Source organism: Chiloscyllium plagiosum, unplaced genomic scaffold (genome assembly GCF_037043375.1).
Source record: "Chiloscyllium plagiosum isolate Xiang-an unplaced genomic scaffold, Cpla_swu_hap1 HiC_scaffold_28, whole genome shotgun sequence".
Taxonomy (NCBI): domain Eukaryota; kingdom Metazoa; phylum Chordata; class Chondrichthyes; order Orectolobiformes; family Hemiscylliidae; genus Chiloscyllium; species Chiloscyllium plagiosum.
This window is the reverse complement of record NW_028270166.1, coordinates 34003079-34017427: the sequence shown is the minus strand read 5'-3', so window position 1 is coordinate 34017427 and position 14349 is coordinate 34003079. Positions and strand designations below refer to the sequence as shown.

General features: G+C 43.5%; 1 protein-coding gene across 5 annotated transcripts in view; it reads right to left on the bottom strand.

Annotated features, from left to right (window-relative positions):
- Positions 1-213: 213 nt before the first annotated feature.
- malt2 (MALT paracaspase 2) overlaps positions 214-14349 on the bottom strand; it is an 80313-nt gene continuing 66177 nt past the window's right edge. The window contains exons 17-18 of one of the 5 annotated variants that reach the window (XR_015751855.1): positions 6976-7192; positions 503-793 (exon numbers count right to left, since the gene is read on the bottom strand). Coding sequence is in view for 2 of the 5 variants with exons in the window: in XM_087976107.1 (XP_087832233.1) it covers positions 725-793 (69 nt within the window). In the remaining 3 variants the exon portion in view is untranslated. Of the gene's footprint in view, positions 794-6975; positions 7193-14349 lie in introns of those variants that run through there. The other 4 variants (XR_015751858.1, XM_087976107.1, XM_087976106.1 and 1 more) reach the window with 4 other exon arrangements.

The window sequence follows — 14349 nt, the reverse complement described above, 5'->3', positions numbered from 1 at the left end:
ACTTCCTCTAAAAGACAAATTTTAAGTTGTCTATGGTGAATGTACATCCCTCTTGAAGAAAATAGCAATCATAAGTATTAAACTTGTGATCAGTCAAACTAGGTTTCACTCTGAGATCTGACTTGTCCAGTATTCCATCATCTGGAACCATAACAATGCAAGAAAGCATATCCCAAGATACTTGTTTTAAATACCCTTTAACTTTTTACACCTTTGTTTTTATACATGTAAATATAAAGCTGTGATATCTTTATCTTCATTGTCATTCTTTTAGAATAATCCCCTTTATGGTATGCTGTGGGAATACTTCAGATTGACATAGATAAAGGCCTTTGAATGTTATAATCCAGCCTGATTCCTGATGAAGGGCTTTTGCTGGAAACGTCAATTCTCCTGCTCCTCGGATGCTGCCTGACCTGCTGTGCTTTTCCAGCACCACTCTCTTGACTCTAATCTCCAGCATCTGCAGTCCTCACTTTCGCCTAATCCAGCCCTGGCCTAGGGAGCCATAGTGTCAGTTTCCCTGGAACTGTAACCCAGCAACAACCAGTGTGTCTTCAGAAGACGACGGAAGAAATTCAGCAAAGAAAAGCATTAAGAAGTGAAAAACATTTATTTTAGGCTGAAATAATTATTTAAAGTTGATTGAAATAACTCTGAGTTTGAATAAAACTCAACATCTGTAGAACAGAAGGGAACACCTTAATCTGAGTTTTATAATGATTTATGTGAATCCATGGTTCATTCTGCTCTCTGCCTCCTTCTGGAGAACTGCTGAAGAATAACTGGCAGCCTGCAAAAAATAACAGTGTTGTTTAGTGACCAGCCTCCACATTCTACCATATACATCTGCTTATAGAGATATTCATTGATGAGATTGCGCTTAGCTTTAATGGCAGATAAGAATCGTTAGAAGGCTGAGTGGGTGTTGGGCTAGACATTGGTCTTTGACCACTCAGTCAATTCCACCCAGACTGATGGGGTTAAAAAATGTACTTATGACCCAACCTTGACGTTACAGCAAATTTCAAGCAGACTGCAGGTACTGATTCAATTTTAGAAACATGTGGTTTCACACTTTTGTCTGCCATCTCAAGATGTTGTAGTGATGTCAAGGAATAAATCCTCCTGAATTTCTGCATGTGCTGTACAACTAATGGGATCATTATTCCACAACATATGCTGCATGTTGTGGTCATATATGGGTATTGGTGTATGTCCATAAGATGATCAGGTCCTTCAGGTGACTGGGGAGGTGGGAGGTGTTGGTGGGGACAGATGTGGAATGTGGGGGCACTTTGGGCGTACAACATAATAACATTTCCTGTACAGCTTTCACTCTTCTCTCTCTCTTGTCCGCCCTGAGCTAGCTGAAAGTTTACAGCACAAAGAGTGAAACACAGATTGTCCCTTGCTGGCCTTTATTGACCTCAATGCAGGCCCTTGTGGGCAGTTCAGGACCATTTAACGGGTTTCCCTTCTTGGTGTGTATTTTCAGACAGGCAGAAGTCCTCGAGCAAGGGTCTGCCTGGAAAGTTACCCTGTTCAAGACAAAATAAACTGCAAATGCTGGAATCCAAGGTGGACAGGCAGGAGACTGGAAGAACACAGCAAGCCAGGCAGTATCAGGAGTGGGAGAAATCAACGTTTCGGGTGTAACCCTTCTTCAGGACTCCTGCTCAGGCTTCTGGCAGGAAGTGGGATCACCTCCTTCAAATGTCTCCTTTCCATATGGTGCAGCCCTCCCCTCAGGTCCGTTCCCCCAGCAGTAACAACAGAGAGATAAAGGGATAACAATAATCAAGAGGCTTGGTATTGCATAACATGACAAGTTTAGTTAATAATCTCAGAGTGAAGGAACTCCAACATAGCAGCGGCACAATATGATTGAATTTTACATTCTGTTTGAAGGGGAGAAGACTGTGCTAATGACTAGTATTTGAAACACCAGTAAGAGTAACTATGTGGGTATGAAGATGGAGCTAATTGAAATTAACTGGCGTACTAGGCTAAGGAATAGATCACAGAGAGAGATCATAGAGGAAGGTCACATGACCAATAGGGGAGGTGGCTTGATGGTAATATTGTTGGACTGTAAATACAGAGATCAAGGAAATGTTCTGGGAACCTGGGTTTAAATCCCACCATGGCAGATGGTGCGATTTGAATTCAATAAAAATTTGGATTTAAGAATCTAATGATGACCACGAATCAGTTGTTGAATGCCAGAAAAAACCCACCTGGTTTACTAATGCCCTTTAGGAAAGAAAACAGCCATCTTTACCTGGAGGAGAAAGTGAGGTCTGCAGATGCTGGAGATCAGAGATGGAAATGTGTTGCTGGAAAAGCGCAGCAGGTCAGGCAGCATCTAGGGAACAGGAGAATCGACGTTTCGGGCATTAGCCTGAAGAAGGGCTAATGCCCGAAACGTCGATTCTCCTGTTCCCTAGATGCTGCCTGACCTGCTGCGCTTTTCCAGCAACACATTTCCATATCAGCCATCTTTACCTGGTCTGGCCTACATGTGACTCTGGATCCACAGCAAGGTGGTTGTCTGCCCTCTGAGCAATTAGGGATTGTCAATGAATGCTAGCCAGTACTGCCTATATCCCATGAATCAATAAAAAATAATACATCATAGTGACACAGTAGAGCCATACAGCATGGAAACAGACCCTTTGATCCAACTTGTCTGTGCTGACCAGATATCCCAATCTGACCTAGTTCCATTTGCCAATATTTGGACCATTTCTCTCTGAACCTTCCCTATTCATGTACCCATCCAGATGCCTTATAAATTTTGTATTATACCAGTCTTCACCAACTCTTCTAGCAGCTCATTCCATATGCGCACCACCCTCTGTGTGAAAAAGTTACCCCTTAGTTTTTTTTTAAATCTTTCCCCTCTCACCTTAAACTACGCCCTCTAGTTTTGGATTTCCCTAGCTAGGTAAAAAAGACCATGGCTATTTACCATATCCATGCCCCTCATGACTCTATAAACCTCTCTAAAATCACTCCATCTGCCATCCTTACCCTGTGTGGCCTACATGTCACTCCAGACCAACAGCAATGACAGATCAGCAATAAATACCGGTTTAGCAAGAGAGGGGATAGTTTAGAATGTTCAGACTAAGTGCATTCCTTCTATAAAGAATATTTCTACGGAGAGGACCAACCATCCATGGTTAACTAAATAAACCAAGGAAAACATCAAATTTAAAGAAAAAGCACAAAAAAGATTGACAGGTCTGGACTCACCCACATCCTTACTAGGTTGACCTTGCCAAGCCCACCCACAATCTCACACAAACAGGGAAAATAGCCCCAGCCTACTCAGCATCTCCCTATAGCTCTACCCTCCAACCCCGGCAACATCCTCGTAAATCATTTTGAAACCTTTTAAGTTTCACAACGTCTTTCCTATAGCAAGGAGGCCAGAACTGAATGCAATATTCCAAAAATATCCCAACAGATCTATCCAAGGTGGTGGATGGGAGAAAATCATGGCTGTGAGAAGTGCTCCATTTTTTGAGTTTTTTTTAGTGCTAGAGCTGATTTTCTCGATTTCTTAGAAGAGCAATTACAGTTTTATAAGCTCTTGCTACGTTTTGGAACTTTGAAATAAGAAGAATAGATGAGAATGTAGAATTTGGAACATAAACAGATTAGCCATTATCTTATTGAATTCAGAATAGACTAAGGGGACTACTCCTTACTTCTATTCCTTCATTTCCATGACTCTGTCCCACATTCACCTGGAACTGGATTCCAGTCCAGGCCACAGAGCTACTAGCTAGGACTACTGAGATGTTGGCTAATCAGATTGGCTGGTACTCTCTGGAGATGGGACTTCCTCCTCAGTGAGGGGGGGAGAAAACTATAAGACCATTAGACGGAGGAGCAGAAATAGACCATTTAGCCCATCACCAATGAGATCATGGCTAATCTGACAATCCTCAATTCCACTTTCCTGCCTTTGCTCCATAACCCTTGATTCCTTAATTGTTAAAAGTCTGCCTGTCTCATTAAAGCTCATGACCCAGCCTCATCTCTAGCCAGTTAACATTTGCTGAAGCAGTGTAAGGTAGATGGTATTGGCAAGTTGGCATTGCCTGCTGATTTTTCGAGTGGCAGGGCAAGAAACAATGTGAAACTGGGAAGTGGAAGTGCAGGTTTGATCACATGAGGAGACAGTCAGTATTTGAAACAGTCAATGAAAAATTCTGTTTCAAATACTGACTGTCTCCTCATATGATCAAACCTGCACTTCCACTTCCCAGTTTCACATTGTGATGACTGAGTGATGATCTCTTCCAGGCAGCAATGTTTTATTTCTGACACAACTACTGATAAAATTTGAAATTAAACAACTTCTTTATGGCTTTTGCTTTATCTTCCAAACCCATTGCCTCTACGAAGTGAAGGAACAAGGGCAGAAGACTCATGAGAACACTGTCACCCCTTAGTTTCCCTCCAACTCTCACACCATTCTGCCTGGGAAATATGTTGCTGCTTTTTGACTGCCACTGGGTCAACAACTAGCAACTCCCAATTCCGTGGGTTCTATGGGTATGCCAACATCACATGGATGGCAGCGGTTCAAGAAAGGAGCTCAAAATCGCCTTCTCAATGAGAACTAGGGATGGGCAATCAATATTGCTGTTATCAGTGATGTCTATGAATCCCATGAATCAATTTTTAATAAATATCTGGTATCCGATCCAGGCAGATCTGTACAGTTCCGTCACACCGTTGGTAAGTAGCCAACTAGATGGATTGTCAGTGAGGTTGCCATGTTTCCCATTTGGTTGCACTCAAGCTATAGGTAACCAATTGTCCCATTCCCTTGGAGAGAAATGCCTGTGGTCCTTTCTGGATTTTGACTCCTTATCGACTGTCATTGAAAATCCAATTACTCTAACAGACACAGACTGAATAGAAGTAGTCAGGCACCTGGAGACCCTCAGGAATCTCTGGAGGCACTTTGGTAAGGCAAACCAGGACAGGGCTTATACAATTAATGGTAGGGCCCTGGGGAGTGTCGCCAAACAAAGAGACCTAGGGGTGCAGATGCATCGTTCCTCGAAAGTGATTGCAGATAGGCAGGGTGGTGAAAAAGGCATTTGGCATGCTTGCCTCCATTGGTCAGAGCATCGAGTATAGGATTTTGAATGTCATATTGTGGCTATGAAAGACATTGGGTGAGGCCTCTTTTAGAATACTGTGTACAGCTCTGGTCACCCTTTTATTGGGAGGAGATTGTTAAACCTGAGAAGATGCAGAAAAGATTTACAAGGGTGTTAGCAGGACTGATGGGTTTGATGAAAGAGAGAGACTAAATAGGCTGGGGCCATTTTCCCTGGAACATCAGAGGCTGAGGGGTGACCTTATGGAGGTTTATAAAATCATGAGGGGCATGGATAGGGTGAACAGCCAAAGTCTTTTTCCTAGGGTGGGGAGACCAAAACTAGAGGGTGAGGTTTAGGGTGAGAGGAGAAAGATTTAAAAAGGATCTGAGGTGTAACTTTGTCACACAGAGGATGGTGCATGTATGGAACAAGCTGCCAGAGGATATGCTGGAGATGGGTACATTTATAACATTTAAAAGGCATCTGGATGGGTATATGGAGAAGAGTTTAGAGGGATATGGGCCAAATGCTGGCAAATGGGACTGGGTTAAATTGGGATGTGTGGTCAGTGCAGACAAGTTGGACCAAAGGGTCTGTTTCTGTGCTGTATAACTCTATGACTTGATTTTGGCTAATTCCTCAAAAGGTAATTAGCAGTAAATGTACCAATGCTGCAATGCTGGTAAACTGCTAATTGTAGCCATATAAAAGCCCAATAATTGTAGCCATATAAAAGCCCAATAATTGTAGCCATATAAAAGCCCAATAATGCCTCCTAAACACAGGGGCAGATCCTAAGATGGAATTGAGGCAGAATATCAGCCATGACCATATTGAATGACATCTAGACTAGGTTTGAATGGGCCATATCTCTACTCCTGTTCCTCTACCTTATCTTTGTGTACATTTAAGGGGCAACTTGGGCCAAATTAAACTCAAACTTTATGAGATTGCATTGAAAGAGCCCACTCAGTATGGGATAAACAGAAATACTACCATTTGTGGATTGTCTCTAGTTTTGGTTTCTTTAAAGTTGGGAATCTGTTCAGGGGAAGAATCAAAAATACAGCTGATTAATGTAAGAGCAGTCAGAATACCATAAACATTGGGTCCCGAACTATGTAACACATGATCTGTGGCTGTAGACTGAGTTACTGGCTGCACCATAACCTCTGGGTTTAATCATTAGATGAGACTAAGTAGGTTGCCTCTGGAAAGCAAGAAACCAATTCCTGAGGCAGGTTTAACTTTTCCTCATAAAGACCGAGGGAGGCATTTCAACACTGTGAAGGATCCGCTTCAGACAAATCATTCATTCCAGTGAAGGTTCAAATCCAGGGAGCACAATATAGAAAGGAGGAAGTCAGGAATAAGGGGAGAAAGGAGAAAAACGAAGAGCTCCTCCTTTATCTCCCAAAAGGCTAATAGAATGATTGGAAATGGATATTGAAGTAGCCACCATATATGTGGTCAAGAGACAAGGAGAACTGCTTCTAGAGGTGTACAATATTGAAGGACAAAGTGAAGAGCTGTACATTTCAGATTGAAGGTTCGGGCAAGAAGATGGGCTGAATGGCCTGCTTCTACACTGTAGGAAGATCAGTAGGTGGGAGCACAGATTAATCAAGGACAAATTTATGGACAAAACGGCTTATTCCTATTCTTGCACGTAATTTCATTTTAAGCTGTGGTTGCAGAATTGGCAGACATTATCAGAATCTCTTCGTCATGTTCCCGGCCTTTGACCTAACTTTCCAGCCTGATATAAAGGACACATGGCTCCTCTCAGCAACACCACATTAGATAAGATTTATGTCGAGCTATGTTAACCATGTTTCTGTACCTTATGCTATTTTTGCTGACTGTTGCTTGTTCTTTGTAATTGTTAGCTCTGTCCCAGGTCTCGTGCTTCACTAATGATGGGAGGTATCTGATGAGATCTTGGAGGAGTGCTCTGTTCTTTAGTCTTTGAATGTCCCTCGTGAGATCAGAGTCAAATTTATTGGCAACAAAGTCTGAATTTGGAAAGCCAGAGTAGTCTTTCTTGCCCATGAAATGGCCTGTAAAACAACATTAGAACAAAAATAGGGGTCAAAAGCTGAATGAGCTGATTGCATAATCGGAAGATTCCAAATTTGATTGCCAACTTTTGTTGAGTTAGCTTTGAGAACTATCAGGGCTCTCAGTACCTGTTGTCTGCAGAAGAGGCCATATGAATCAATTTGGTTGCTATGAGCTGACTCATAGAATCCTTACCATGTGGAAGCAGGCCATTCACCTACTTTCTGGAGACCATCCCATCTAGACCCACCCCCACCCCCCAACATTTATGACACTATGTGCAATTTAGCATGGCCAATCCACTTAACCTGTACATTTTAGGACTAGGAAGAAACCCGAGCACTCTGAGGAAACCCACGCAGACACAGGCAGAACATGTAAGCTTCACACACCGTTGCCCAAGGCTGGAATTAAACTCAAGCCTTTGGCACTGTAAGGCAGCAGTGCTAACCATTGAGCCACCCTGTTGGACAAGATACTAGCTCATCTGAATGTCTGGTGTGACTACATCAGGTTTAGTTGTGACTTGAATAAACTGTTTCCCAGTTCTGTTTGGGTGAGTTACTAGAAGCTGGCTGGTTTTTGTATTCTTTTGAGAGAATTTGACCTTATATGCAGAATATTTGCATAAATTAAAGATGCAACTTCCTGAAATGTGCTTGAGGGGAATTGAGTGTATTGAGAGACCAGTGACACCCACATTCCACAAATTAATAAAAACAATTAAGGAAGGAGGACCTTCCTTACGGACTGACTGTGCCTTTACTAGTCATAGCTCCACTGTTAATCACTATTGAGCCAGTGTAATGTTTCCAACTACTACCTGTACTCCTAGATCTCTTTGTTTCTTCACTCCATTAAATATTGGAACATTTACAGTGTATTTCTATCTTCTCAAAATATATACCCCTTTTACCTACCCTGAACTGGGCTTGTCACATGTCTGCCTATGTCCATAAGCTGTGGCCTCCAATGTTCACCCATACTACTCTTCTTTCCTTTAATGCAGAGTCATTGCAAATCTTTACGATTATTTCCCAAATATGTCTACGTCGCAGTTGGGTAGCTCGGCACATCCCAACACAGATCCATGATTGAAGTCACTGGTTACATTTTATCAATTTGAATATCATTCTCTATGACCTTCTCTTTTCTTTATAACCTTTAGCCTTTCCATCCCTCTTATGGGCAGTCCCTTGGGATTGATGATGACTTGTTTCCATTCCAATTCAATGGGTTTGGAGCTGACTGCTAAGTCCAATACATTATAGACAATAGACAATAGGTGCAGGAGTAGGCCATTCAGCCCTTCGAGTCTGCACCGCCATTCAATATGATCATGGCTGATCATTCCTAATCAGTATCCTCTTCCTGCCTTATCTCCATAACCCTTGATTCCACTATCTTTGAGAGCTCTATCCAACTTTTTCTTAAATGAATCCAGAGACTAGGCCTCCACTGCCCTCTGGGGCAGAGCATTCCACACAGCCACCACTCTCTGGGTGAAGATGTTTCTCCTCATCTCTGTCCTAAATGGTCTACCCCGTATTTTTAAGCTGTGTCCTCTGGTTCGGCACTCACCCATCAGCAGAAACATGTTTCCTGCTGCCAGAGTGTCCAATCCTTTCATAATCTTATATGTCTCAATCAGATCTCCTCTCAGTCTTCTAAAACTCAAGGGTATACAAGCCCAGTCGCTTCAGTCTTTCAGTGTAAGGTAATCCCGCCATCCCAGGAATTGACCACGTGAACCTACGCTGCACTCCCTCAATAGCCAGAATGTCTTTCCTCAAATTTGGAGACCAGAACTGCACACAGTACTCCAGGTGTGGTCTCACCAGGGCCCTGTACAGCTGCAGAAGCACCTCTTTGCTTCTATACTCAATTCCTCTTGTTATGAAGGCCAGCATGCTATTAGCCTTCTTCACTACCTGCTGTACCTGCATGCTTACCTTCATTGACTGGTGTACAAGAACACCCAGATCTCTCTGTACTGCCCCTTTACCTAAATTGATTCCATTGATGTAGTAATCTGCCTTCCTGTTCTTGCCACCAAAGTGGATAACCATACATTTATCCACATTAAACTGCATCTGCAATACATCTGCCCACTCACCTAACTTGTCCAGGTCACCCTGTAATCTCCTAACATCCTCATCACATTTCACCCTGCCACCCAGCTTTGTATCATCAGCAAATTTGCTAATGTTGTTGCTGATACCATCTTCTGTATCATTAACATATATTGTAAAAAGTTGCGGTCCCAGCACGGATCCCTGCGGTACCCCACTGGTCACTGCCTGCCATTCCGAAATTGAGCCGTTTATCACTACCCTTTGTTTCCTATCAGCCAACCAATTTTCAATCCAATCTAGTACTTTGCCCCCAATACCATGCGCCCTAAGTTTACTCACTAACCTCCTGTGTGGGACTTTATCAAAAGCTTTCTGAAAGTCCAGGTACACTACATCTACTGGATCTCCCTCGTCCATCTTCAGAGTTACATCCTCAAAAAATTCCAGAAGATTAGTCAACCATTATTTCCCCTTCATAAATCCATGCTGACTCTGTCCTATCCTGTTACTACTATCCAGATGTGCCGTAATTTCATTCTTTATCATAGACTCCAGCATCTTTCCCACCACTGAGGTCAGACTAACTGGTCTATAATTTCCTGCTTTCTCTCTCCCACCTTTCTTAAAAAGTGGTATAACATTAGCCACCCTCCAATCCTCAGGAACTGACCCCGAATCTATCGAACTCTGGAAAATAATCACCAACGCATCTACGATTTCCCGAGACACCTCCTTCAGTACCCTGGGATGTAGACCATCAGGCCCCGGAGACTTATCAACCTTCAGACCTAACAGTCTCTCCAACACCAAATCCTGGCAAATATAAATTCCCTTAAGTTCAGGTTCTTCAGCCACTGTTACCTCAGGGAGATTGCTTGTGGCTTCCCCAGTGAACACAGATCTGAAGTGCCCATTTAATTCTTCTGCCATTTCTTTGTTTCCCGTAATATATTCCCCTGTTTCTGTCTTCAAGGGCCAATTTTAGTCCTAACCATTTTTTTGCCTTGCACATACTTAAAAAAGCTTTTACTATCCTCCTTTACTATCCTGCAGATTCTGCTAACAACCTCTAGACAGGCCTGGAAAGATTAGATAAATGAGGCATTTGGAGGTTTGTGAACTCTTAGCAACACCTCAACTTAACTCCATTTGGTCAGAAAGTTTCCCAATTCATCTAATGCCTTCCTGACTAAACCATCTCTATTTTGGTCAGATGGGAGCCAGGAATTGAGTGGACAGGGACGATTGATCTCTTTAGGGAGATTCTGAGGACATTGCTGAAGCATTTGCACTGACCCCTGGGAATCTCCAGCTGTGACTGAACTCAAACAAAACTGGTGGACTGAGAGGAGCGTGGACATTGAAGCTGCTCCTGAGATTACAAGCTTACTTCTAGGTTTCTTATAGTTATTGCATTTAAAATATATTTGGATATGTACATGAATTAGAAATGTTTAGGGTGATATGGGCTAAGTGTAGGCAGGTGGGACCAATTTAGCATGGCTGGTAGTACTGAAGGCTCTGTTTCCATGCTGTATGACTCAATGACTTCAAGTAGAATAGCTGCTTTGGGAGTTGGTGTCCTGCCCAGTGGAGCTGGGTTTGAGAGACTAACAACTTGATGCTTTGCTCATTGACTGATAAGAGGCTGTTATTGTTTCTCTTCAATCAGCCTTATATCGGTAGGTCATTCAGTCCCCTCCTTCACACATCGAGATGCTTACCCTGCCCATTCTGGATGTGTTTGCAGCCATTTTCTCTCCCATTGTGCACTTCTGACTTGCAACAGGATGGAAGGTGACAGCATGCGCTCTTCTGCCAGTGGATCCCAGACTTCACCTCAATGAATCCCCAAGCATCCAGATCCCTTTTCGGGTAGCCCACTTCCTGTGCCCCTCTCCCAAGACTTGGCACCTCTCTAAGCTCTTACCAACCCATCCGCAAAAGCCTACAGCTGCCCACCTTTTGCTCCCCTGTTCCTACTGTATGTGGTGGGAATGCTAGGTTTTATCAAATACTGTTCCTCCCACCACTCCTTGAAAGCCAGGGAACGCCTGACTTTTGCTGAACATTCCTCCCACACAAGCCCTATCTCAACCATGCTTTACCATATTTCCTTCTGACAATTACTGTTGCCCCACCCTTTCCATAGCCTGTAGTCCCCAATTCCAAAGAATAGGTTCCCGAATCTCCATGATATGGGAATGACCCCCCACCTCTGATTCACCCCATCTCCGTTCCTCCTTGCGTTCTGGGGGGTGGACCCAACAGACTGACTGTGGCCTACTCCCTGAAGGACCTAACCAGTCAACCATGGAAGAGAAGTACCCAGGCATCCTGACTGATGCTTGATCACATTTGTCTCCAACAAAATCCCGCCCCCTTCCCTAATCCTTCCTGACCCTCCAGGCTACAGAGGCATGGGCACCCTGATTGAGAAAACTCCAACTGGAGACCTGATTGTAACCAATTCTCTGAATTGATATCGGAGGCTGCCCTTGACTTACTGCACTGAGACCCCCTGACTGACAGGTGCCCCCTTGAACTTTGGTGAGGACTCCTTCCTTCAGAATTTAAGACATAGCTGCCTGTTTGCTGCACATGCAGTATGTTTGCAGTAAGGGCTGCAGACACTGGGTGCTGATGTGAGATTGATGTAACACACTGCTGTACAGTAAGATGTATGTATGTCCCCCGCTGACAGAGGTCTGCTGAGTAGCAAGACATGTGACTGCATTGATGGACAAGGCAAGGCTGTCAGCAGGCAGGTAGATGTTAAGTGAGAGCAGGAGGGCAGCCCTGAGATGCAGCATGATCCACCGTATGAGCTGAGTCCCTGTCCCTATGTCTTAAATGTTCCTGCTGCAGCAGGAACATTTAATGTTAGTGAACTCAACAACATAGGTCTGTGCTTCCTAAGCATCCTGTAGGTGAATTGAAGAGGTGCAGTGTATGTCATGAGGATTTGACAAAAATGTCAGATGCTAATTTGGGAGATGGCTGTGCAGCTGGTGCATCCTGAAATTCTGAGCAACACAGAGGCACCTCACAACCAATGGCAAGTTGAAGCCATTGACCTGCCCTGACATGCATGTCACGATTGCTTAATGCTTAGTTTGTTCAATGTGTTCGGTGAGATTGCAGTATTAATAAGGTGAGTTGCAGTGTAAATAATATGCTAAGCAGGCAATAATCCCCCTTCATTGGCAACTTCTCATGAGAATCTTGCCTCATCACTCGATAAATATACAAAAAATGTTGATGGTGATATAGGCCTCATTAAGCTTTTCATCTGATCGTGCTGCTCAGACCACTATCAGATTCTGCCCTTCGAATACAATAGCATAGAAAGACCCCTTTTGTCTTACCAAGTCTTGGGCAGCTGTGTCAAAAAATGATCCAGTTAATGTCACTTAGAGTCAGAGAGTCATAGAGATGTACTGCACGGAAACAGACCCTTCGGTCTAACTCATCCATGCTGACCAGATATCCCAATCCAATCTAATCCCACCTGCCAGCACCCCACCAGTATCCCTCCAAACCCTTCCTATTCATATACCCATCCAGGTGCCTTTTAAATGTTGCAATTGTACCAGCCTCCACCACTTCCTCTGGCAGCTCATTCCATACCCTCTCTGTGAAAAAGTTGCCCCTTAGGTCCCTTTTATATCTTTCCCCTCTCAGTCTACATCTATGTCCTTGAGCTCTGGACTCCCCCACCTTTACGGAAAAGACCTTGTCTATTTACCCTATTCATGATTTTATAAATGTCAAAAGGTCACCCCTCAGCCTCCGACGCTCCAGGGAAAACAGCTCCAGTCTATTCAACCTTTCCCTATAGCTCAACTCCTCCAAGCCTGGCAACATCCTTGTAAATCTTTTCTGAACTCTCTCAAGTTTCACAACATCCTTCTGATATTCCAATATTCCAAAAGTGGCCCAACCAATGTCCTGTACAACCGCAACATGACCTCCCAACTCCTGTACTCAATACTCTGACCAATAAAGGAAAGCATACCAAATGTCTTCTTCATTATCTATCTGTGACTCTACTTTCAAGAAGCTATGAACCTGCACTCCAAAGTCTCTTTGTTCAGCAACATCCCTAGGACCTTACCATTAAGTATATAAGTCCTACTAAGATTTGTTTTCCCAAAATGCAGCACCTCGCATTTATCTGAATTAAACTCCATCAGTCACTCCTCAGCCCACTGGCCCACCTGATCAAGATCCTGTTGTAATCTGAGGTAACCTTCTTCGGAGTCCACTACACCTCCAATTTTGGTGTCATCTGCAAACTTACTAACTTTACCTCTCATGCTCACATCCAAATCATTTATATAAATGACAAAAAGCAGTATACCCAGCACCGTTCCTTGTAGCACTCCACTAGTCACAGGCCTCCAGTCTGAAAAACAACCCTCCACCACCACCCTCTGTCTTCTACCTTTGAGCCACTTCTGTATCCAAATGGCTCGTTCTCCCTGTATTCCATGAGATCTAACCTTGCTAACCTGTATCCCATGGAGAACCTTGTCAAATGACTTACTGAAGTCCAAATAGATCACATCTACTGCGCTGCCTCATCAATCCTCTGTTACTTCTTCAACATACTCAATTAAGTTTGTGAGACATGACTTCCCATGCACAAAGCCATGTTGACTATCCCTTATCAGTCTTTGTCTTTCCAAATACATGTATATCATGTCCGTGTCCTTCCAACAACTTGCCCAACACTGGTGTATAGTTCCCTGGCTTTTCCTGACCACCTTTCTTAAACAGTGGCACCACATTTGCCAACCTCCAATCTTCCGGCACCTCACCTGTGAGTACCGATGCTACAAATATCTCAGCAAGAGGCCCAGCAATCACTTCACTAGCTTCCCACAGAGCTCTAGTGTACACACCTGATCAAGTCCTGGGGATTTATCCACTTTTATGTGTTTCAAGGCATCCAGCACTTCCTCCTCTGTAATATGGACATTTTTCAAGATGTCACCATCTATTTTCCTACATTCTATATCTTCCATGTCCTTTTCCACAGTAAACATTGATACAAAATAGTTGTTTAATATCTTCCC